The 22,877-nt window shown below is 36.4% G+C and overlaps 1 protein-coding gene across 21 annotated transcripts in view; it reads right to left on the bottom strand.

Annotated features, from left to right (window-relative positions):
• The window catches only part of GPHN (gephyrin), a 268,213-nt gene that overhangs the window by 78,533 nt on the left and 166,803 nt on the right, over positions 1–22,877 (bottom strand). For 11 of the 21 annotated variants that reach the window (XM_039704734.1, XM_039704736.1, XM_039704738.1 and 8 more), the window contains 5 exons: positions 22,738–22,832; positions 20,392–20,458; positions 16,075–16,347; positions 14,712–14,819; positions 9,630–9,764 (listed from right to left, as the gene is read on the bottom strand). In XM_039704734.1, the coding sequence (XP_039560668.1) occupies positions 9,630–9,764; positions 14,712–14,819; positions 16,075–16,347; positions 20,392–20,458; positions 22,738–22,832 (678 nt within the window). The remainder of the gene's footprint in view (positions 1–9,629; positions 9,765–14,711; positions 14,820–16,074; positions 16,348–20,391; positions 20,459–22,737; positions 22,833–22,877) is intronic. The other 10 variants (XM_039704754.1, XM_039704755.1, XM_039704747.1 and 7 more) reach the window with 1 other exon arrangement.

The raw sequence follows: 22,877 nt of genomic DNA, 5'->3' as shown, positions 1-22,877 counted from the left end.
ACAATTCACTTCTGAATGTGCTATTTTGCTTTGCTGTCCTGAGCTGAACTTAAGTTTTAGAAGCTGCAGCAGATACAGGGTTATAGCACATACAGTGGTGGACACTGTCCTTTAAACACTTTTAAACACTAAGCCAGCTCCCATCAAAGATACTCTCACGGTTGTGGAGAAAACTGTTGCACTGCAAAATCACTTAGAAGTGACCTGGTGATGGGACAGGTAGATGACAAAGCAGCTCTCTTTAGGGTTATAAAGCAAATATCTGCTCTCTTTGACCACTTCTAGCACCAAAATTAAGGGAGAGATGTTTGCCCTGGGGCTCAGTGCAACGAGGAAGATGTCACCTTTCTGAAAACAGATGGGGCAGTGGGACTTTAAAGGGAAGAGGACAAGCGCCTTTAAGGTTTACTTTTCAAATATCTGTAACAGCCTGTATTTTATCCTTTTGACTAGACAGGGCTGTGTTTGAAAAATCTGTGTAAACACATCTTGTCACATGGATTTCCTCACATTTATACATCCTAAGGAGTTCAATAATCAAAGAGGAGCGGAAGGGTTGGTGAGGATATTGGAAAAGGGTGTATCCACTAAAGCCACAGGAAACAATTAAAGCAGTGAGATGACAACATCAGAAGATTAAGCTAAGGTGGAAAGATTTGGTGCGTAACTCACTTTGCAGAACCTTAAAACAATATGACCTTTAAGTGGCCAAGTACTAACAATAACCTGGTAAATAGCCAAGGTCAATTTTTGTCCACACTAACAGTGCTGTTGAGTGAAACCATTGTCCAATGAAGCTGTCTGCAAACTTACAAAGCAAACACTGTGTTGCAAAGGACTGCCATGCAAACACGGAAGAACTCCTTGCTAAAAAGTGCTCCTCACATTTTTAAGAACCACATATAAAAGAAAAAAAACAGTCTTAAGAAATAAATTGCGATGGGTGGTGGTGCAAATTTGAAAAAAAGCCAGCAGCTGGTTTGAAATCTTGCTAAACCTGTTACTGTTTCTTACAGAATGATTTCCATAAATCTACTGTAAGGTAATCAAGTGGGAGGCCCTGTTTCCAACACCGGCATTGGAGAGAAATATCTAAGGCTCCCTGTTTTTCATAGACTTTTTCTATATAGACGTTCTCCACTATTGCTAGTTTAAATAAAAAGGAACATACTGAAATGTATGTAGGTTTCAGTAAATGTAAATATCAATAAATGCCTACAGAAATTCATATCCAATAACATACAATGATGGTGTGGAAGCAATAGAAATAGAAAAAAATACTTCCTCTCATTTCAAAGAAGCAAATATACTGTTGAAAACTAATTGAAGAAATCAAATTCTACCCTATTCATAAATGCCCCTTATAAAGAGATAATATATATTTTTCCTTTTAAAATGAAACTAAATTGGTGATCCAATTAGGGGCAATTAATTTCAGCATGAAAGACTTTGGAATGAGTTTGTTTTAAAGGACAAAAATGAGGGAGCTTGACTTAGTTCATTAACGAAAATAAAATCTGGATACTCTGGCTAAGGAAAGAATACAAGAAATGATTGGCCTATTTAAGTTAAAAGGCAAAAAGACAACTGAGTGCAGACTGACCAATAAGACAGTGAGATTATAAAACAAAGTTTGACACAGCTGTGCAGAAGGGAAAAACTTAGTTTGCTTATCTTTGATGGTATCACATATTATAATCCAATATTATAATGTTAAATAATATCAGATATTGCTCAAAATAGGAGTTAAGATCATAGAACCAGTAGGTGCCATTTGCTTTCAACTCTATTTCCTAAAACTCTTTCCAAAGGTGAAAATGGTCTGCAGAAACTATTAGTATGCTTGCTAAAGCCTGTACTACTTGAAGTGAATTGCATATTTACATCACAAGAAAATCAATATCTGTGCTTCAAATTCTTGTTTCTCTCTCACATCTTGCATCAGATAGATGTTACTTTTGTGATGAAACTTTTACTGCAGATGATACATTAATCACTGGAACACGCATGCCTTGAAAGAGCTTCATTAGCCTAAATATCAGTTTTGGCTCCTGGGAACACATAACTGCCTACTGCTAGACTACCTTCAGTGCCTGTTGTGCTGGCTTTGGCTGGGGTACAGACAATTTTCTTCACAATAGCTGGCACAGGTCTATGCTTTGGATTTCTGCTGCAAACACAGTCAACAATACAGAGATGGTTTTTCTACTGCTGTGCAGTTCTGGCAACATCATCAAAGCCTTTTCTGTTCCTTACCCAGCAGCAAATGGGCTAGGGGTGCACCAAAACTGGGGTTGGGACACAGCTGGAACAGCTGATCCCAACCAGAGGGATATCCCCTCCCATATGGGGTCATGCTCAACATGTAAGGCTGAGGGAAGAAGGAAGGTGGAGACATTTGGAATGATGGTGTTTGTCTTCCCAAACAACTGTTGCAAGTGATGGAGCCTTGCTCTCCTGGAGATGGCTGATGATCTCATGCTTGCCATGGCCAGCAGTGAAATAATTCCTTGTGTTGCTTCGGTCATGTGTGCTTTTGCTTTCCCTATTAAACTGTCTTTATCTCAGCCCACAAGTTTTCTTGCTTTTACTCTTCTGATTCTCTCCCCATCTCACTGGCTGGGGAGAAAGTGAACACCTACAGGGGGCTTGGTTGCCAGGCTGGGGTTAAACTGCAAGAGTCTTTTGGCACCATACATAGGGCTCAAAGCATTTGAGACAATGACAGATTTGATTGAAATGTGCTAGATCGAATTTATGGCTGTTATTTCTGTTCAACTAATAATCAGCAGACTCCTGTGATTGTCATGGGGCTCACTTGCCTGACTGTGTATGTCTAGTGCTCCTTAGTGGCTGCCTTTTGCTTTTGCTGCTTGCTGCAGTGCTGTGTAGCCTCAAACCAGCTCAAACCAGCCAAAACCAGCATAGATGTGCATGAAATGCAGATAATGATGATGATGATGCAAAACTGTAGAAGGATGATACGATATCAAACTGTGACATATTTTAATAGCAAGGTAATATAGACCAGCATAAGAACCCTGCTTGAATGTCTAACAGACATATTAAGGGTGGCAGAGAAAAGGAAAGACATGTATGGATGGGGAAGCACCAGAAAGCATAGAGGAAGGAACATAAAAATGTTGATGGCATGCAGATAGGAAAGACATGTATGGATGGGGAAGCACCAGAAAGCATAGAGGAGGGAAAATGTTGATGGCATGCAGACTGGTAGTTCATTTAGTTCACAGCACTTCATGCAGCTTCTGGGGATACCCAAGCAGTAAAATCAGACAACCTAAAATGATTTACAGACCAAAACAGAGTTGAACTGTTGAGATGAAATCAGAATGATAAAGAGCACATTTACATAAGGAGAACACAGTACAGCAAGGAAATCTAACATATTCAAGAGGTGGAACCAGATGGAGAGACAAATACTCCCTTTACTGTCAGGTTCTAAAGAGTACAGAAGATGCATCCAACATTGACCTAAAGATACTGGAATAAGAAGGATGCTAGAGAAGTTATGGAGAAGGTCATAGCTGATGCTCCACATCCTCTCCATCATTTCAAGCTATCCTGACCAGACCAGCTGGGTACACACATATGGATTCTGGACAGACTACTGAATGCATGTATCTTTGTGCCTTTGAATACATGGATATGCAAGGGTGAATTAAACCCTTTTGTTCTAAAATAGCATCAGCTATCTCTCCTTTAACATCTGGCACTGAACTTTGCTACACCATCATTAAATGTTTAATAAGAAAAGACCAACAAGAAGATTGCTTTATCCCTACATTTTTAAAACTGCTGATTATTTCATCAGAAAAAAACACAGCAATAAATGATGTGGATTATTTATTACGTCAAGAGTCAGTGAAGAGACAGAAGCCTATAGCTGAGCTGTTGATTAAATTGGGTTAATGTATGAATGGACTAAGACACTAAAGAAGAGGAACAAAAGAAAACCGAATTCCTACACCCATAAGACTATATGCAAATTCAGCCTACAGGATGGACAGTTTTACTCTTGAAACCATTTTTCATGAAGAAATAAGATTTAGTCAATTGACGTATGTAATAGGAACTAACAACCCCAAAGAAAAGAGACAGAATGGAAAAGGGATGCCAATATTTTTCTGATGCCATCTTCAGCAAGTGATCTGAATTGATCTGAAAACCTCTGCTGCATTGTCTTGAGAAGAACCCAGCAGAATACAGTAGATTGATCTGCATTAGGAACCAGGATTCATCTTAAGGCAACTATGGCCACTTTCTACTCAAATACACATTCTAGTAGCATCTCTTTTTACTAAACATAATTTTCTGTTATCCTGGAATGTACATTCCTACATAAGAGGAAGTTAAACCCAGAAAAAATCATGAAGACAGTGGAACTTTTAGGAGGAACAAGTATCTAACTACACCTGTGTGTATTTTTAAAAGAAAAAGCAAGAAACCCTTACAGTGCTTGGAGTGTGATCTCACCTATGCAGATCATCCTAACAATTTTAAACATTCTTTGCACTTTTCCATGCTCTTCAATCTAATCAAAGCTAAACAGCCATGCCCAAGCATTTGCTACCTACTCAAGCAAATTTCTAGGTAAAATAAACTTCAGCTATGCAAACTTCATAAATGAAAATGAAACAAAATTAACTTGGAAATTTAGTGTATGCATTCAAACTTTAAAATACATTCACATATTTGCCATATTTCACTTTGGTGACCACCTTAAGAAGAAACAATAAGATTCAAGAAGAAAAAAATATTATACACTCAAATGAACACAAAATAGCTACACTGTGGATACAAATACAGCTTAATAAAACACACCTTCAACAGCATCTTATTAGCCAAGAATTTCTGATAAGTAACCTGATTTTTCTTTTACTGATAAATATTGAATATACCTACTAAAAAGTTTGTAACAACAAAGATTGACAAAAACATCTTTCCTACTCCACCTGCTCCCATCTGCTAATGTGCTTATTTCACATAGCAATTCTATATTGAAAAAGTACTAGACTGAAAACATAAACATTGATTAGATTTAGTATTAATTTCTAACTCATTTGATTGCATGGATGTCAATGTACACATTTCACATTAAAGTGGTAGATCATGACAGATCATTTTTTGTTAGCAGTAAGCATGAGAACTTACTGAAATAATCAGGGTTTTTTTGTCACAGAAACAACTTTCATCAGCTTTTTTTTTTTTCAAAAAAAAGTTTAAAGTATTTTTCTAGACTATTTCATTTCTGAAATTCTCTGCAACTGGAACATTTACATAAACTACATGTGTCATTCTTTCTACATTGGGAGTATTAGGACTTTAGGTGAATATCTATTTGTGAGGGATAAAGACAATAGTTCTTCATAGGAGACCGGAAGTAACAGAAAGTGACCAACTAGCAGAATTAAATGTAATGTTACAAAGGACATGTTAATGGATGGAGCAGTGGATAGATGAGATGACCGTTTTGCTAGACTTGAAAAAATTCTGAAAAGTAGCCTTGCTTGTTCATTTTAGCTGTAAGATAGAGCCTATAGACTTTCATTACACAGGAATCAAAAGTTATCTATTGCAACTACAATTAGGTAAGGATCTAACTTACTGCTGAGGGTTTTGTCTGGTTCAGTAACTAAACAACGAATAGCTAAGGAAGGGACAGAACAAGGAAGGAAAGTAGTGTTGAAACAAAATGTAAGGAGTGAAGGGAATGAAGCAGCAAGATGGAAAAACCCCCACACTCTCATCTTAAAAGTACTATAACAAGTTCCTTAGGATCCTTTATGATCAAAGGTAACACTGGAAGAAACTTTGCACATTGAAATGAAAGAACTGAACATCAGTGAGACTGATGATCTTGCAAAGTTAAGTACTTTGAACATCTCTTGTCACTGAAATGAACTCCTGGCAATAATTAAAAACCTGTCCTTGGTCTTCTAAATCTGCTTCCTTTGACTTTGACACACAACACTGCCAAAAATTAAGTACTGATTACATCATTTATGTATGGGAGAAGTGAAGACTTCAACTTGAAAACTGCAATTTTCTTTTATACTCATATGAACCCCCTAAGAGTAGAACAAAATTCAAAGTTTGAAATAATGCCTCAGTCATTTGCTCCGGATATAGTCTATTAAGTTATCTGAAGCTTTAGATCAGAAGTTTAATACTGTTAGCCTAAAAAACCCTCAAGAATCAACATTAATGCAAATATAAAAAATTCTCAATATTTGTAAAAGTATTTTACCCTAGGTACCCCTACTGCTTTTGTGTCTGAAAAGAACACTGCATTTTACTTCATGAAGATGCCAACCACAAACAGACAAAAACAGAGTGAGATCTTAGAATCTCAGCACCTACTGGAACGACAAGAAAAACTTGTAAGCCACACTGTGTCATCCTAAGCTTCTGTGAGTATTCAGCAAATTCATCTAATCATGTTAAGAAAGCCGTGAAACTTTTAAACAATCAAAACTATATTGAACAAGATAAAAATATGTCTCAACCACTATAAACTTTATGGTTGAGTGACTGAAAAGGGAGGACTGTTAGTGCAGTTTTCCTCTGAGTAAAACTTGATTGCCTCTACATGTGAATCCATCTACTACAAATATGGTTTAAATGCTCTTTGTGCAGTGGTCGATTTTGTTTGACACTCAAATGCAATTATAGAGACTAAGAAAGGTGTTCTATAGATATTCATTAAAAGCTAACAAAAGCTGGTTTGCGTCATCTTGGGTATGTACCTAATCACTGACATAGAGTGATCTCAGTAGCAATTTGTCTTAAAAAGTTCCTACCTACCAAGAAGTAGACTTACTTTTTCTACCAGGAAATCACATTTATGAAAACTGATTGAAATATCCAGGTTCCAACTCAATATTTATCATTCAGTACTTTGTTAAAAACAGAAATTTTCAGAAAACTTGGATGGTAAGTTGTAAGCAGTAAAGCAAATTTGCAATTAAATGTTGTATTTTGTCTACATGATCTGGTTGTGTACATAAACAACACTACGTCTTCCAAAAGATGATTATGAAAAGGTAAAATCTTCTAACAGATCAATCAGGAGCATTAGGAACGTATTCTCCCATACCTTTTCTCCAATATCCTCATGCATTAGTAACCTGCTACTTACATTCATTTAACAGAGGTGCTCCCGTCATTGCAGAAGCTTGATTTTTTTTTTTTTTTCCTGAGACACACAGAGCTTTATGTTATTCAGCAAATTCAGTAAGAGAGATATAAGGGTTCTTAGGACAAACTTAGGACAAAAAAAAAAGCAACAAGAAAACGGTACAACAAAATAAACTGGAATATGCAGTTGACAAAGAAATACAGTGCCACTTGCTCTGTGGCTAGACCACCACTCCAAAAATAAGTATAATCAAAGAAATAATTTTTTTCCTCTGACACTTCCCCTTCTTTGTTTCATGCCATATATGCATGTTTTGGAGCCCTGAAATGAGTTCCTAAACCAGCAAATGAGCATATTGAAAAGACACACTTGCAGATTAAAGAAGCAAAATAAACAACCTTGGAATATACCCTGGATGCTGAATTATATTTACTTTTATTCTCATTACTGCGTGGGGAAGAGGCCAGTATAAATTTTATTCATATTGCATTGTTAGAAAGCCAGGATCCAGAAGGAAAAACAGAACAACTGAAGACATTTACAGACACTGATAATCTTGAAGAATTTGAATGAACCACATTTCTTGATAAATTCAGATGATTGAAAACTTGAGGATACTGTAAATGATGAAACAAAAATATAATGGGTAGTTTCTTTTGTTTTTTGAAAGTAATACATAAAATGAACCAAGAACTGTCTAAGTGGTAAAGAAGCTTATGTGCAAAACCCAACCTCTAAGTAGTAGGTACAGATGCCATCACCTGTCAAGTTTATTTTCCAGTATGGTTTTGTTTTCCCTCTATATCAGCTTGTAACAAACTACCATCAAATACATCACAGAAAATCTAATCTAGCTAGCTGTTGCATGGCAATTCCTGTTATAAAAGTGGTGTGGCCTCACACATTTTGAACAAAACCTGATTTTGCAGTCATACATGAAAAGGAAATCTCAACATGAAATACCAAAGCATGATCTAATTATGAAACGAGCTCATCTCCACTAATTGCCCAAACACAGTTTCAGATTTTCAATCTGTTTCAAACTTTTAGTACATTCCTTCTATAATCTCTGAATCTATCAAGACAGTCTAGAGGACTGCATTCTGCTTCATGACAGACAGGCTTTACTCCTTCCCATTGTGACCAACTTCCTGAAAACATACAGGTATCATCTAGAGCTATTCTCAGCAGAGCTGTCTCTGTTTTATGCCTGTTACTGGTCACCTTTGGTTTTCTTCGGACAATTTTATCATCAGGCATAAGGCTCAGTGCAGTTTCTCTGTTTTGTCTTGCTCTTCTGCTCTGAGCACTGTAACGTAAAAAGCTCCACGTTTTTATCTTAAAGCCATCAGACAAGATACAATTTTTTAGGAAAAAAGTGAAGGAGATGCTTACAGATAGAATTTGCTGAACAATCTCAAGAAAAGTAAACTATGTAATGAAGCTCAAGTTTGCTGTCCATCAGAATAATTTTGATTCTATTACAGGGAAGGTAAGTACTGCATAAAACAATCCCATAGGTTAAACCAAAATATTTCTATGGGAGGTTGCCCATAAATCTTGTTTGCTGACAGAAAAGAATGAGACAGTAGGAGAGAAGAACTAGCAGATGCTGGCAATCATTTCAGCAAGCAGAATAATCTTCAAGGATCATGAGTTAGATAAGAAAGAATGTTATTATTTGCCATCTGCTACTGGTTTATTATAATGTCAGCATCTGGTGCCACAGAAAGATCTCTGTGATGTGAACACACAAAGCAAATTTAGACAGTTTTCTTCTGCTGCAAGGAATTCTGCTGAAGGTAAACATTACAGGCCTTGCCACTGGTCAATTTGCTTAGTTTTTGATGTATGTTACTTAAAGCCTGATAAAAAGTAAACATATAGAGTTCACCTCAATGATTAAATAGTATAGTCTAATCACTAAGAACTGAATAATAATCCCACAAGGTTGGCATTAAAACTTTCTTTCTATTAAATTTTGGCTGGTTTTTGTTTCCAAATGTCAGGCAGCAAATATTTAAGTTTGAGCAAAGCCAGTTTGTTTGAAAGTCTTAAACTGAACAATAATAAAGTGGGGCACAGATCTGCCCCAGCCCAGGCTAGAAAGTTGCACATACATTTTTTTGACAAAATATTGTTTGCTTAATGTTGTTACTCAGTGGCAGGATTATCTATGTTCCTGGGGATACTGAAGGACACTAAATACATTCAGGGTGCTAACATTTCATATTCATGATGGGTATTGCAAGAGATAACATGAAACTTCAGCAACCATAGGGTGTTGGTGGCCCCACAGGTTAAACTGTACACCAGTACACGTGGAACAAGCTACACTGCCCTGCATTTATCTATTATGTAGAATGACACAACCCTTGCATGCGAAACAACCTTGTTCAGCAGAGGCAAGACATTAATCTGATAGATTACAGGGCTGAGCATGGAGCTTGCAAGGCATAAATGTACTTACTTTTGGCGTTGGGCAGGATGCGGTGGAGAGGCGAGAGGTGGCTTGGGCACGAGGAGATTCTGAAGGAGTAGTACTGAGGGAGGCTGTATCACGTGGGAGGACCTGAACACCACGAGAGATGATGGAATCTGGAATCTTAAAGAGAAGAGAGATGGAATTAATAGCAAAACATATACTGTATGTGCAACTAACTCAAAACCTTACCTCAAAAACACAGGAATACCCCACTCCTCACTTTGCACACCTCCTTATACTCCAGTGCTTGGCAGTGGTTAATGGCATACTCTCCTAATTTCAGTAACAAATGCCTAACAAATATATAAGGTCACATTCTAACTGAAGTAGCACAGAACATACCAGTTGTTCTGAAAAAACTATGAATCAAACATACTATAACAGGAAAGAATAAGAAAATAATGATTTCCTCTTAAACCTTTGTTTCAAACTCAACAATGACCAACAATGATTTCTACCATGGCACTAAGGGAGGCAGATTTTCCATTCACTAACTAGGGGGCAATATTGTAAAAAGAAAACCATTTGCTAAAAGTATACTGAATCCCTCTAAAGAAATGTCATGCAATGAGAAAATTCTCACAAGAAATGTCATGCAGTGAGTAAATACTCTTTATTCCATGAAGACTTTATTTCAGCTACAAAAATTCTCAATGTAAGGCTTGTGCTGCAAAAGCTACAGGCCTCTCTGGAGTGAGTGAAGGCAAAAGCATTAGAAACCACCACCCAAAGCCAATGCTTGGTTTAAAATACATTCTGAGGGGAAAATAAAATTCAGTCTTTTTTTATTTCCCACATAATATATTAGAGCGCCAATTAGGGAAGCATATCCCTCCTGACAAACAACTGGCAATTTGGTAACAATGGATGAGGAAAAGGCTGGGGAAATCAACAACTTTTTGCCAGTCTTCACTGGCAGCCTCTCCTGCCATGCTTCTTGAATGGATGGACCTTGAGCCAGAGGGACGATTAAGTCCCACTCTAAGGTACGATCAGGTTCATGACACCTGAGGAACCTCAACATACATAAGTCTATGGGACCTGATGAGATGCATCCCAGAGTCCTGAAGGAATAGACCAATGTAGTTGCCAAACCACTGTCCATGGCATTAGAAAAGTCAGGGCAGTGAGGTGAAGTCCCAGGTCAGTGGAAGCAGGGAACATTGCATCCATCTTAGAAAAGATGGATGGGAACTACTGACCTGTCAGCCTCAGCTCTGTGCCTGGGAAGATGACAGAACAGATCCTCCTACAAGCCTTGTTAAGGCACATGGAGGACAGGGAGGTGATTTGAAGCAGCCAGCATGGCTTCACTAAGGGAAAAGCCAGGGAAAATTCTATCACAGCTAACCAGAAAATACAGACATTCAGATCTTTGAAGGTATATACATACACATGCATATTTTAAGATCTTTCTCCTCATTAAGAATTTCTTCATTCAGCCTGAAGTTCTAAGAGAAGCATCAGAAGAATCCCCATGTCTGGGGAAAGTGGCAGTAGCAGGCAATAAAAGGAAGCAAGAAAGGAAGATCCAGTGACCAGCCAAATCACTAATGTTGGGACTATCCAGACAGGATTTTTTTAATAAATGGATGCTGTTACCCAATCTGTAGCTAGGCATTTTGAGCATTCTTGCCTATTAAGACTTCAGGGCAGATAGAAGCCACTGGAAAGCATGGCTTCCAGGAACAAGCTTGAATCCCAGTTTTTAGATAGGTTGTATCTACATGTAACATAGCTGTTACATTTTTAAGAACATTAAGAGAGCTTTGTTGCTTGTCTCAGTGAAGTTAAAATAACCAATCCTAATACTTGTGTCATGAAATACATGTCACGTCCCACTTCCTTGGTTCCCCTCTATAAATAATGACTATGTCTAACTTAGCAACCTTGACTCAGAAATACTGCGTTACATCTAGGGGATCTTATTTCACCATATACCCTCCTCCTCATGTTAAGAGTTTCTTTTGTTTATAACTTGTTTATAAGTTGTGTGAAAACAGATTTTGTTCTCAGAGTGCCACTAACTGCCTCCTTTTTGCTCTACTGTGTTCCTAGACTGTTTTTTGTCAGACAGTTTCTGTCTGCTCTTCTCAGAGGATCTTTCAAAGCTAAGCATTTCATGCTATAATTTCCACGTAAATTCTGAAGTCAACAGAGTTTCTTTTCCTCACGGACAGCTACGCTGGGGATATCTTCCTCTTCAGAAACAGTGCCTAACTGGCCTCTACATGGTGTAGTCTGATTGCAAGTCACATTTCAGAGATGTATCTTAAAGGAAAGTGAATCAATGATATTCCAAATTCTCAAATGGTTTGTAGTCAGAAGCATGATTTTCCTTCTGTTCACTTTTTTTCCTGAAATCTCATCTTAAATTCATTAAAGCCCAAAACAGGCTGACAATCCCCAAGTTTTATATTGGCATAGATACGCCCTACACGTTTCAATGCTTATTTTTAATATCCGTGCCTAAAGAAAATTCAGCAAAAAATACACTTTCAGAAGGGCATAAAATAAAAGAAGACAAAGTCAAAGAAAGATCAGTTTTAAGGTTTCAAATAAGATACCTTTTGTCTACTCTCCTGCGATAAAAAGCTGCATGCATCTTGATATGATTGTGCATGCATATGTACTCCTAGACCCCACAATATGTATAACATTGCTTTTGGAAATGGTACCATGATTCAGTTCTCCCTAGGTTTACTCTGGGTACTCTAGAGTACCAGATATTTCATACTGTCTCATACCCTTCAGGCAAGAAACATTTTTATTTCCGACCATATTGATCAATCATTACTTCTACAATTTTATCTGATATCAACTTTTTGTAATAAAAACCTCTTTCTGCAATAAAGTCACCGAGACAATTCCAGTTTCCCCTGAATTGCATGTGTAGTACTAATATTTGCCTGTGAGAAAATTAAAATTTCAGTAAAATTTCAGCCATGATATTAATCAGAAAAGGAAGCTGGAGATAAAGGGAAAAGATAGTCACAGGCACTTAATCTCAATAAGAATTATTTCCAAATCACTACCTTTACGTAAAATGTAATTGCCAGAAAATAATTAATATGTAAACCTATCTAGGTTGTAGAGGAAAATTTCTCACTGAGAGCATAAAGTTAGGTCACAGTTACAAATTTTGCTCTTTTTCTAAAATGAAAGTAGAATGTGCTGTACTGTAACCACTAATATGCTCTTTGAACCACTACAACCTGCTGAATTTTGTGAATCTACTAGTATGTCTATTCCATTAACAGAAACACATAAAAATATAATGCAACATAGGGAAGTTCTCATTTTTCTCACCTATATTTACAGAGTTTTTGAATTTTAATATTAAAAAACTAAATTTAGGCAATATAAGCCTCTAATCAAGTCAACTTCTTGTTAACTCTGTTAAAAAGGTTAATAAGTCCATAAGAAATTTCTGTGTGTCCTGGTGCAAAGGAACCTGCAATAAAAAAGGGCAGGAATGTTACTGCATTTTGGATAGCTTGTTCTTTTAACTTTCAGTAAGTCACACTGAGCATTTATGATCTGCCTCCCTAATATTTTTATTAATTTTTCAATTTCAAACTAATTGAATACAGAGCAGAGATCTCAAAACTTTAAATAGGGTACAATGAAATTCTTAGTTCTTAGTGAAAATAGTTCAGTTTGCACTAGCTGGAGTGGAAAACCTGTTGTAACCTACTGACAAAGAAAGTAATGAGAAATGGATGAAGTGACAGAGAAAGATATTCACCATATCCATCAGTCATGGATTCCATAATTTTCATCTGACCTGGCCTTTCTCTGGCATATTTTTATTTTAGTTTAAATATTTGTGTTTTCATATTAGAGAACTTTGACAAGATCATTGATAAGAAAAAGGAAAAGATATGAGTTCTTTATTCTCTTTTGCTCAGAACTGAAACAAAGATTGACAATGATGGTGAGGTAAGAAAACACTGTAAATGGCAATTACTGACTGTTATACAAGAGAAAAAAAAAGTCTTAAAAACATACAGAAAGAATAGCTTAAAAAACCCAATAACCTGCCAAAAAACTAACCACTTTCTGCTCTGAGTCTGAAGACCTGATTTGGATTATAGAATGCATAAAACTCTTGAGCATATAGATGCTCAAGAGTCATCTGCAAAAGAACACAGAAACATATATGACAGTTTAACAGTGTTCTTCATAGAGGCTAAATTAAGTGTTCTACTGGTACTGAAGAAGATGGTGCAAATTCTAGTTTAGTGACTTCAACTCAAAAAAACCTGAACAAAAACAACAAAACACTGCAATAAATGTGTGTATGTATATATATATATATGTACTATATAGCTTCACCATCAGGTGTGTGAACTTTAAAGTCTTCACATTTCTTAAGTGACTTTTCAAGAGACACAGAATCATGTTTTAAATACAGAGGTGTTAGACTGTTTGATTGATGGTTTAAATTACTATTTGCCTAAGGGAACGGGTCCTTTTTTACCATTCATTGTAATAGTTTTCTACTATTCACCAAAACTCAGTAATTTAAAGTAAGTCCACTGCTTCCTGACTCCTGAAGTCTTCTATTTTTGGGAAATTCTACTTCTACACAGGAAACAAAAACAAGGCAGAAACTGCAAGCGATGAAAGCAAACTATAAACACCCAGTACAAATGCTGTATTAAGTTGACAAAAAAACTGAGAGAAAAGCAGCAAAACAAGACAAAGAGGAAAAAGTTACAATTTCATAGCTTTAAAGCAGTAATTTTAGGAGATTATTTTAATTATATTCAATTATTGAGTATATTAGATGGTAAAACCAGTGACTAACAAGAAATATAGGCTTTATAGCAATTATTACATCTCAGCAGATAAATGATTCAAAGTGACAACACACATGACCTTTACCTTGTTTAGCCCTTTATCTTAAACAGATATTTTCTGTAACATGGGCTCTCAAAGATAGCACTGATGTGTCTTTGTTAGAAGAAATAAATAACACTGTCTGTGCATACATAGACTAGGAGGCAGGCAGAGCATTTTTAGTTAGTGTTAGTGCAAAAGCCTCTTGGAAGTGTCTCTTACCAGTTCTCCTGCACTGCCTGCTGTGTGATGGCAATAACTGATGAGACCAGGGATGGGCTGTTGACCTTTAGCCATGGTAATAGCTGGACTGGTATAGGATGGATGCTTCTAATGCACAACACATAACAGCCATGAATACAGTGACAGGAAAACATGAAACTGTACAAGCAAATGACCAAAAATGAATGAGGTGAAAACAACTGTGACACCGAAATGCCAAGCTCATATGAACACAGCCAGTTGAAATCTCAGGTTACTTCCTGCCTTTAAAAATGGCACATATTATCTATCTTTGCCTACATCAAAAGAAATGAAACAATTTAATATTTGCATTAATAAAAACTGATACTTGTAAATGATAATTACCTTAATTCATCCCTGCAAAGACATATGTAATCAGGATTTTCTGTATATTGGGAGATGATCTCCAGCTGCAGCTGTCTTAGAAATGTCAAGATGTCTCAGACCTGAATTCACATTTCTGGAGTTAGAATGTTGCTGCTTTGGTTTAGCAATTGTTTAATATAATTTTGAGTTACTTAAGACTTTCAATTCTCATAATAGGAATTAAAAGCACAACTTGTGGAGTAGATATAGACTAAAGCAGTTTGGAAAAAAACTGTTTCCAAACACACAGGGATACATTATCTTTCCATTCAAAACCTGAACACATAAAACTGAGGTAAATATTTATACATGGCTTCAAATAGTACAAAAATTCTTGGGAAGATATTTAAAATTTGAATTCAAATTATTTACAAGTGATACCTCTTTTTCTTCATTTGCAGTCTCCAATTTATTATTTTAGTTTGAGTTGTGCTGATCTATGATTACTGGTTAAAGCAAGGCTATAAAGACTTTATGATATTTCGTTTGCTGGCAGAATTTCACATCTTTTATGCAGACATGCACATTGGAATACAGTAATCGGGATAGTTTACTACTTAAATTGTTACCTGTCTGTCATACTTTTACCAGTTTTCAGAAACTAAAATTTCAATTTCAAATTAGATATTACAGCTTGCAAAGTTTTGTTGTGATTCCTTAACATGCCGCCTACTGGACTTAGCATGTTCAGGCGTGTGAATACTTTGAATTATAAAAAGCCACTAAAACCAGTCTGTCACATCAGAATGGTATCATAAAACATATGTTAACACCAAGATAATAAATGATATTTCTCCCACTGGAATTTGAAATCTCCTACCAAAAGAGAATTCATATATTTTTAGGAAGTTCTACTTCTACAAAATGTACCTGAAATAAATCTGACACGAAGACATCAATGTAGAGTTGTAACATGCAAATGAACATTGGTGGAAAGTGCCTGAGACAGAAACTGAAGGAAAGAAGCCAAACTCACCTTAGCTGCAATGGCTGCTGCTGTTATATGTGAAGAAGAACTGTCCTCTGTTGAGGCAACTCCGCTGTCCTTCTTCTCTTCCTCCTCTTCCTCACACTGCACTCCTTTGTCTTCTGTCTGCTTGTGAGGGCTGGTGGTTGGAGGAGGAGAAAGAGGAGGTGGTGGTGAAGGTAGATCTTCCAGCTCATCGTGTACCTCCTTTACTTTTACAATGGCATCCCGCAAGAGATCAATGGCATGAGGTAGGGCTGGCAGTATAAACTGAAAGCATTCCTGTGCAGAACGAGAAGAGAAACCACTATGAAAGGTTACCTGCACTTGCAAATAGGAGTTTACTCTTTCAATATATTTTGGATTTAAATGCATCTTTTTGCCTGATCATAAATAAACCTACCATGTCCTATGCAACTGCTCTTAAAAGATAAAATGAACTCAGAAACAGATCTGGTGACCATTCTATAAATTTTTGCCTTTTTTCATGCAAATACAGTAAATTGCGCAACAATTGCAATGAGCTGAAAAAAAGAGGTACATTTCTGTGAATATGTAATACAGAAAACAGTTCACAACAACTGGCAGAATGTTACAAAAATGCAGAAGAAAAACATTAACTATATCCCTGCAGGGATATTAGCTTCAAATCCTTCCTATTATGCTCCCTCACAATTAGAGAACAATTCATAAAGGTTTTCATAATTATACTTTTACATAATTATATCCTTTTTTATTCATGGACTTATTCTACATACTGGAAGAATGACAAACTACACTGATGTCATTGTAATGCCATGTAACTAAAAAAATAAATTCATAAACAATCTATTTTTACACCTCTCCCTGTTCTACAATCTTACAAACAATTAGAAAGTTTATTTAATATGACTGGAGAAAGCAAAACTGCAGATGCTGTGCAATTGCTCTTGCTCCATAATGGACACATATATAACTACCATGTACAGCTACCTGTGCTGCTAAAATACGCTGGTGCTTCATCAAATGAAAGCAGAAGCTCAGGATGTAATGTGCTGCACCTGCCTGCTCTGACCAGGGTCAGTATGAAACTCAGGCTTCTAAAGCCTTATTCAGTAAAGTCTTGAAACACAATCCAATGACAGAGACTCCACAACCCTTGCTGAAAACATGCTTTAATGCTTAATTGCCCTCGAAGTGTTTGGGGTTTTTTTCAGTGTTGTTTTGGTTTTCCATTTCTTTTCTTTTTCATCTAGAAGCTACCTCATTCAATTTGTGACTATTGTCTCTCATTCTTCTGCCAGGCACCACAAGAAAGTTTTCTTATGTCATTTGAGGAGACTGCATATAAACATTTAAATATTGGAAAATGATGGCAGGGTCACAAGAAATAATTGCTATGGCAATGCAGTCAGGAACACACAGGTTGACAGAGAAAGCTGGCAGTACTCCAGCCCTTCAGTTTGTTTGAAACATAGGAAGATTTTTAAAAATGTATTCTGATATTTCAGATTATTCAGAAAATTAATAATAACAATGAGTTCATAAATAGATAATGAAATAAATATTTTAAATAAACAAACATAACTACGTAAACAAAATAATAAGCAAAGAATCCATCAGAAATTACTGGAGTTTATATATCCCACTTTGTTAGTAACACATTGCTCACAAGCATTGTATTTCTTCAAATCTTCTAAATAAGAGCACATCTTTCAGTTGCTTCTTTAAGAGTAATGAATGATAACTCAGACTACCTCATAGATTTCTAAATTCTTTAAACATTCAAGTTGGCAGTGCAAACAGCTGCAGTAAACCAGATGAGTGCAAATACTTTATATAATGAATGTATATTAAAACATAGTTGTAAAGATAAAAAAGATTATGACTTATAATGTAACTGCAAACAGAAGAGTTATTGTGCCTTCACAGTATTACATTTTAAATGGTTTAAAATAATGAAGCATACAACCATCATTACTTTAGCAAAGAAGCAGATCTCAAGAAAGTGAGAAAAAAGAACAATCTCTGAACTGACCAATAACTGTAGTAATTGACTAATCAGAGAAGCACATTCCCCTCTCCAAGCACTCACATAAAGTCTTGCTGGCTTGAGTGTTAATGCCCAGATTGCCAGTAAGTCCTCCAAAATCTCATGTTACATATGAAACTCATTGTTTTAGGCAATTGTTACTACAATTATAAAATGTCAAAGACTTAATAAACATCTGGTCATTTCACACTTTGCCCTCTTCCATAACATTAACTGTTTTTGCAAGACTAATTAAAAAAAAAACTCACAAAAATAGAAGATTTCTGCAGATGTGGATTCAATGGCACATGCCACCCAAATGTTCTCTGGTTTGGAATGCAGTCCATTTTTGAGGTGAAGCATTTACGCTGCTGCCATTTTCCATTAATATTTTTGTTAAAGAAATATGTATGCTGCTGCAATTTCATAGCTTTATATAAGCTTCTCATAGGATTGTATTTATACAATGGAAAGGAAATCAGCAAGTCGTAAAAGAGAAAAACGACTGAAATTCTTGGTGACAATCTGTCCTTTTTGGTTCTTGAGATTTGGCCTTTTATGGGCCAATTTTCTCCACTCTTCATCTTAAAAGTCTTTGCTAAAATCTGAGACTTTACAGATGTCTCATACTAAAAGAAATCATGACAGGACAGAGTATCATCATGACAGGCACAAATAAAAATCAGAAGTTTATTAGAAGCTTGCTTGTATGATGCAATCATATGACTTTTTTCTTTTCCAGCAGAATTACCTTCCTTGGGACTTACCCTATATCAAACTACTGGTAAAATACTTATTAATGCTTTTTCATTTCTTTTCCTCATTCACTTTCTGCCATTTACCTATCTCTAAAGTCTGATTGCCTCAGGACAGAAAATGACAATTGCTTCTGTGGGCTAGGAGTGCTCCTGAACACAATAAAAACTATTAGAGATTGTAGGCTATTTCATCTCTCTCCTAATTCAGCAAAAGAAGTATTTACTTGTGAAATAACCTTCTTACTGGTGCATCACTTTTTTAAAATGGGGGGCCATTGCTATGTTAAATAAATGTACATACTTATGATTTCCCATGTATAACTGGAAGACTTTCAGGAAGGTATACTCCCACCTCACCATCCTCCATCCTCTTGTGTGTTTTGAAGGCTTTTAAATGTCCTTTATATTACAGTCTCACTAGATTTCCAGAAACGCTGTAAGGAATTGTAGAATCATAGAAGGGCTCACACTGAGTCCTTGAACAGAAACACATCAACAGTGTATCTGAAAACCTATGGTGGCTGCTTACGACCATAGCATTCAAAACATCTCCTCTTCAACTTCCAGGTGACAACCCATATAAAGGTGGTTTTATATCTCCAGACAGAAATCTGAGAAACAGCGACTTCAGGGCTGTGCTGCTACACACGTCAGTGCTGTCTGCTCTGTGCCTGGGCACCCCAGGTTCATCAGATGTGCACCAAAAACCAGCTCTGAGAGGCCAGAGGGAAAGACATTTATTAACAAGGCCAGACATAGTCTGAGCCTGGAAAAAATAGATTCCTGTGACTGATGGGGGACCTTCCTCAGCAGTCTTGTATCAGGTTGTACAGATCACTTTTCAGCTTAGCAGTATTTCTGTGGAGAAGATTGCTTTTCTAGCAGCCAACTATGAAGAAACTAGTGAAAGATCTAGTCTTACTAACACACACACACACAAATACTGCTGGAGTTTAATTCTCTTCTTCTCAGCTATAGAGTCAAACAGACAGCATGAACAAAGACAAAAATTCTAACTTCTCCATCCAAAAAGAGCAAAATGCAGGAAGAAAACAAAATTTATAAAGGGTGAAAAGTCTGATATACCCATATAAAGAAGATTAAAAAACATTCTCAAACTCTTAAAAAATATTTCCCTTTCTTCCCTCTTGCTGATCAAAACTGCAAAAGCTCCAGCAAGATCTACCATATACTATGCACTCCTCTTACTTCTGTAAAAAGGAGAATGATTTCTTGGAAGCTGGAGACAACCCAGAGATAAGGTACAGCTAATTAGAGAAAAAAGGGAAAGTGTAAGAGATCATTAGACACTTCACTGCCTGCTCAAGTGAGTGCTCTCTTGCACTACATGTAATGCTGTCCTGGTCACACAGCACCTTCAATCAGATTGGAGCTGTATGGTCCTGGGCTAAGAGTGATGCTGTGGTAACTTTACATGAACATGCATTCCAATTCACGTTTGTAAAATTTGTTATAGTGGGCACTTTCTACCATTCCAAACAAGGAGAACTGCTCATCATAATTCCTTCCTAGCAGATCAGTAAGAACATTTCTTACCTGTGACCCTTTCTTGCTACCTGGAAGATTAATAATGAGAGTTTTCCCTCTGATTCCACACACAGGCCTGAAATGAAAGAAACACAGACTGAAATTCTTGCATGCAACTATCTCCACTGTCAAAACAAAAGGAAAGCATTTAAGATAAATTCTATTATTTGTCAGATTTTGTAAACTTAATTTCCAATATATTTGCTGATTATGTTCTCAAGAAAGAACTTGGGAGAAGCTGAGGTGAAAAAGCATAAAAAGACTGATAGGGTCTAACATTAATTTACAGTATAAACACTGGCTAGATTTCCATCTTTATTGAGATCTGCATAGCTCCCATACTTCTACTGTTTACTTGTGTCCAATACATTATTTGATATAGTCCCTATTTGGTCACACACATGACTCCTTTACAATATAATTGACTGTGTCACACATTATATCCCTGGCCCGGTAAAAATACTAAGTTGTGCCTGTTGTATTAATTCAAATAGGTCCTTTCTATTTAAAGATTAAACATAAGAAAAGCAGAGAAGGAAGTTACTCTCAGGTGAAAATTGTATTTATACAATTCATATATAATTCTTCCTAATAGTTTTCCCCTCTTCCTCAAGAAAAGGCAAGACCAACCATCAAAGATGGAGCTTTTATTTTTTTTTTGTCTTTTAGAAATTTCTTTGGTGTTGATGTAAGGCTGAACGCTCAAGTGCTGAATGTTTTCTGTTGGCTAGAGTTTGACTATTCAGCATTTTAGCTAAATATTTAAAAAAAAAAAGGAAAGTAAATTGACCAACCATCAAAGATGGAGCTTTTATTTTTTTTTTGTCTTTTAGAAATTTCTTTGGTGTTGATGTAAGGCTGAACGCTCAAGTGCTGAATGTTTTCTGTTGGCTAGAGTTTGACTATTCAGCATTTTAGCTAAATATTTTAAAAAAAGGAAACTAAATTACAGAATATTGTCTTGAGGTTGAAAAGAGTGCTTCCACTGTTTACAAAAGCCAAGGTGAAATACCAAGGGCAGGGATATAAGGGTAAGAAAAATGTAAAAGGACAAAACTAAGCCATGAAAATATGGAGGTTACAGTTCGAAGAAACTGTATGACATTCTCTTTATTGAATTAAAACCTGAGCTATAAGTGAACATAGAACAGAAAATAATTTCCAGTTATGCCATGGTCGCATGGCATTTTTAGCAGGGTAACAAATATTTCTATGATAGCTGGCACAATGCTCATAAGCAAATAGCAGAGAAGATCATCTCTGTGCCACTAAATGAACTTTTGATATCACATTCAAGCCAGACTGAAGTGTTGTTTTCAAATGGCACTTTGAGTATTGCCTGACTCCTCACCTCTCTTTTCTCATATTGCCTTCTTTCACACTATGTACCCCCAGTTTACCAAGAATTCCAGCTGAGGAATCTCTACTGCAGCAGAGATGAGCCTGAATTAAAGAAACGTGTTCATTTACTCCTCTTGCAGTAGTCAAGCTTACAGAGCACAAACTCAATCCAGCAAATCCCATATGTGGGTTACCATTTACGGCAGACTTAAAACAAAGGAAACAAGAACTGTCCGCAGAGGAATAAAAATGGAACAGTGGAATTGTGTTTGGCAGACAGCTCATTTAGTAGTCATCATCTTGGCTCTTCTACTCTGCTTAAAATATTTTTTGAGCATTATAAGCTAAATGTCTGGTACAACCAACCAATAATCAAAAATGGACTAAACCAACAGCACGAAACTCAAATTTCAGCTGCCAATAATCAGACTTAGTGGCTCAAGAGAGAAATTGCCAAAGAGAGAAGTTGCCAAAAATTTCAAGAGAACATGCAAAAGTAAGTAAAAGTGCTTAAGAGCTGCATGGCTGACAAAAGTATCGTGTGTGCTTTCAAGAAAACCACACAGACTGTGCATGCATTCCAGAGACTTTTAGAGAAAAATCAACAGTATTCCTCCAGCTCTAGGGTAGTACAAAACATTTGTATTTAACAAAAGGATTTTTTTGCCAAGCAAAGCATTTTAATATTTTATGAACAACATACAGAAAAATTCTTCACTCTCCACCAAAACACTATAGTTCTAGAATGAAAAGACAGCTATTTAAAAGTGTGCATCAATATTACAAATAACCTGGCACAGAAAACACAGGAGGATACAGTCTCTAATAGAAACAACAAAGAGAATTTAATGGGACAATGCAATTACTATGATATGAATTTGGCCCATTCACTGAAGTTAAGACTTTGGTCTTGATAACAATGGCAGTCTTCAATGATTTGTGCACAGCCATTGGAAAACAATAAGTAACTCTAGGGAAAGAGTTCACCTCACATTTTGAAGGAAGTAGTCTTACCTAGAGAGCATGCCCAGAGGTGTAACATTAAGTGATCCCATCAGCATTGCCAGGGCCATCCCCGGGGCTTCTCGCTCTATTACTTCTTTAGTGGCCTGCAATCAAAGGTTAAATAGCAAACTGAGTGAACAAGTGGAAGG

The sequence above is a fragment of the Passer montanus genome, unplaced genomic scaffold, assembly GCF_014805655.1.
Source record: "Passer montanus isolate IOZ18808 unplaced genomic scaffold, ASM1480565v1 scaffold18, whole genome shotgun sequence".
Taxonomy (NCBI): domain Eukaryota; kingdom Metazoa; phylum Chordata; class Aves; order Passeriformes; family Passeridae; genus Passer; species Passer montanus.
The sequence above is the reverse complement of the archived record's forward strand: the minus strand, read 5'-3'. Positions and strand labels throughout refer to the sequence as shown.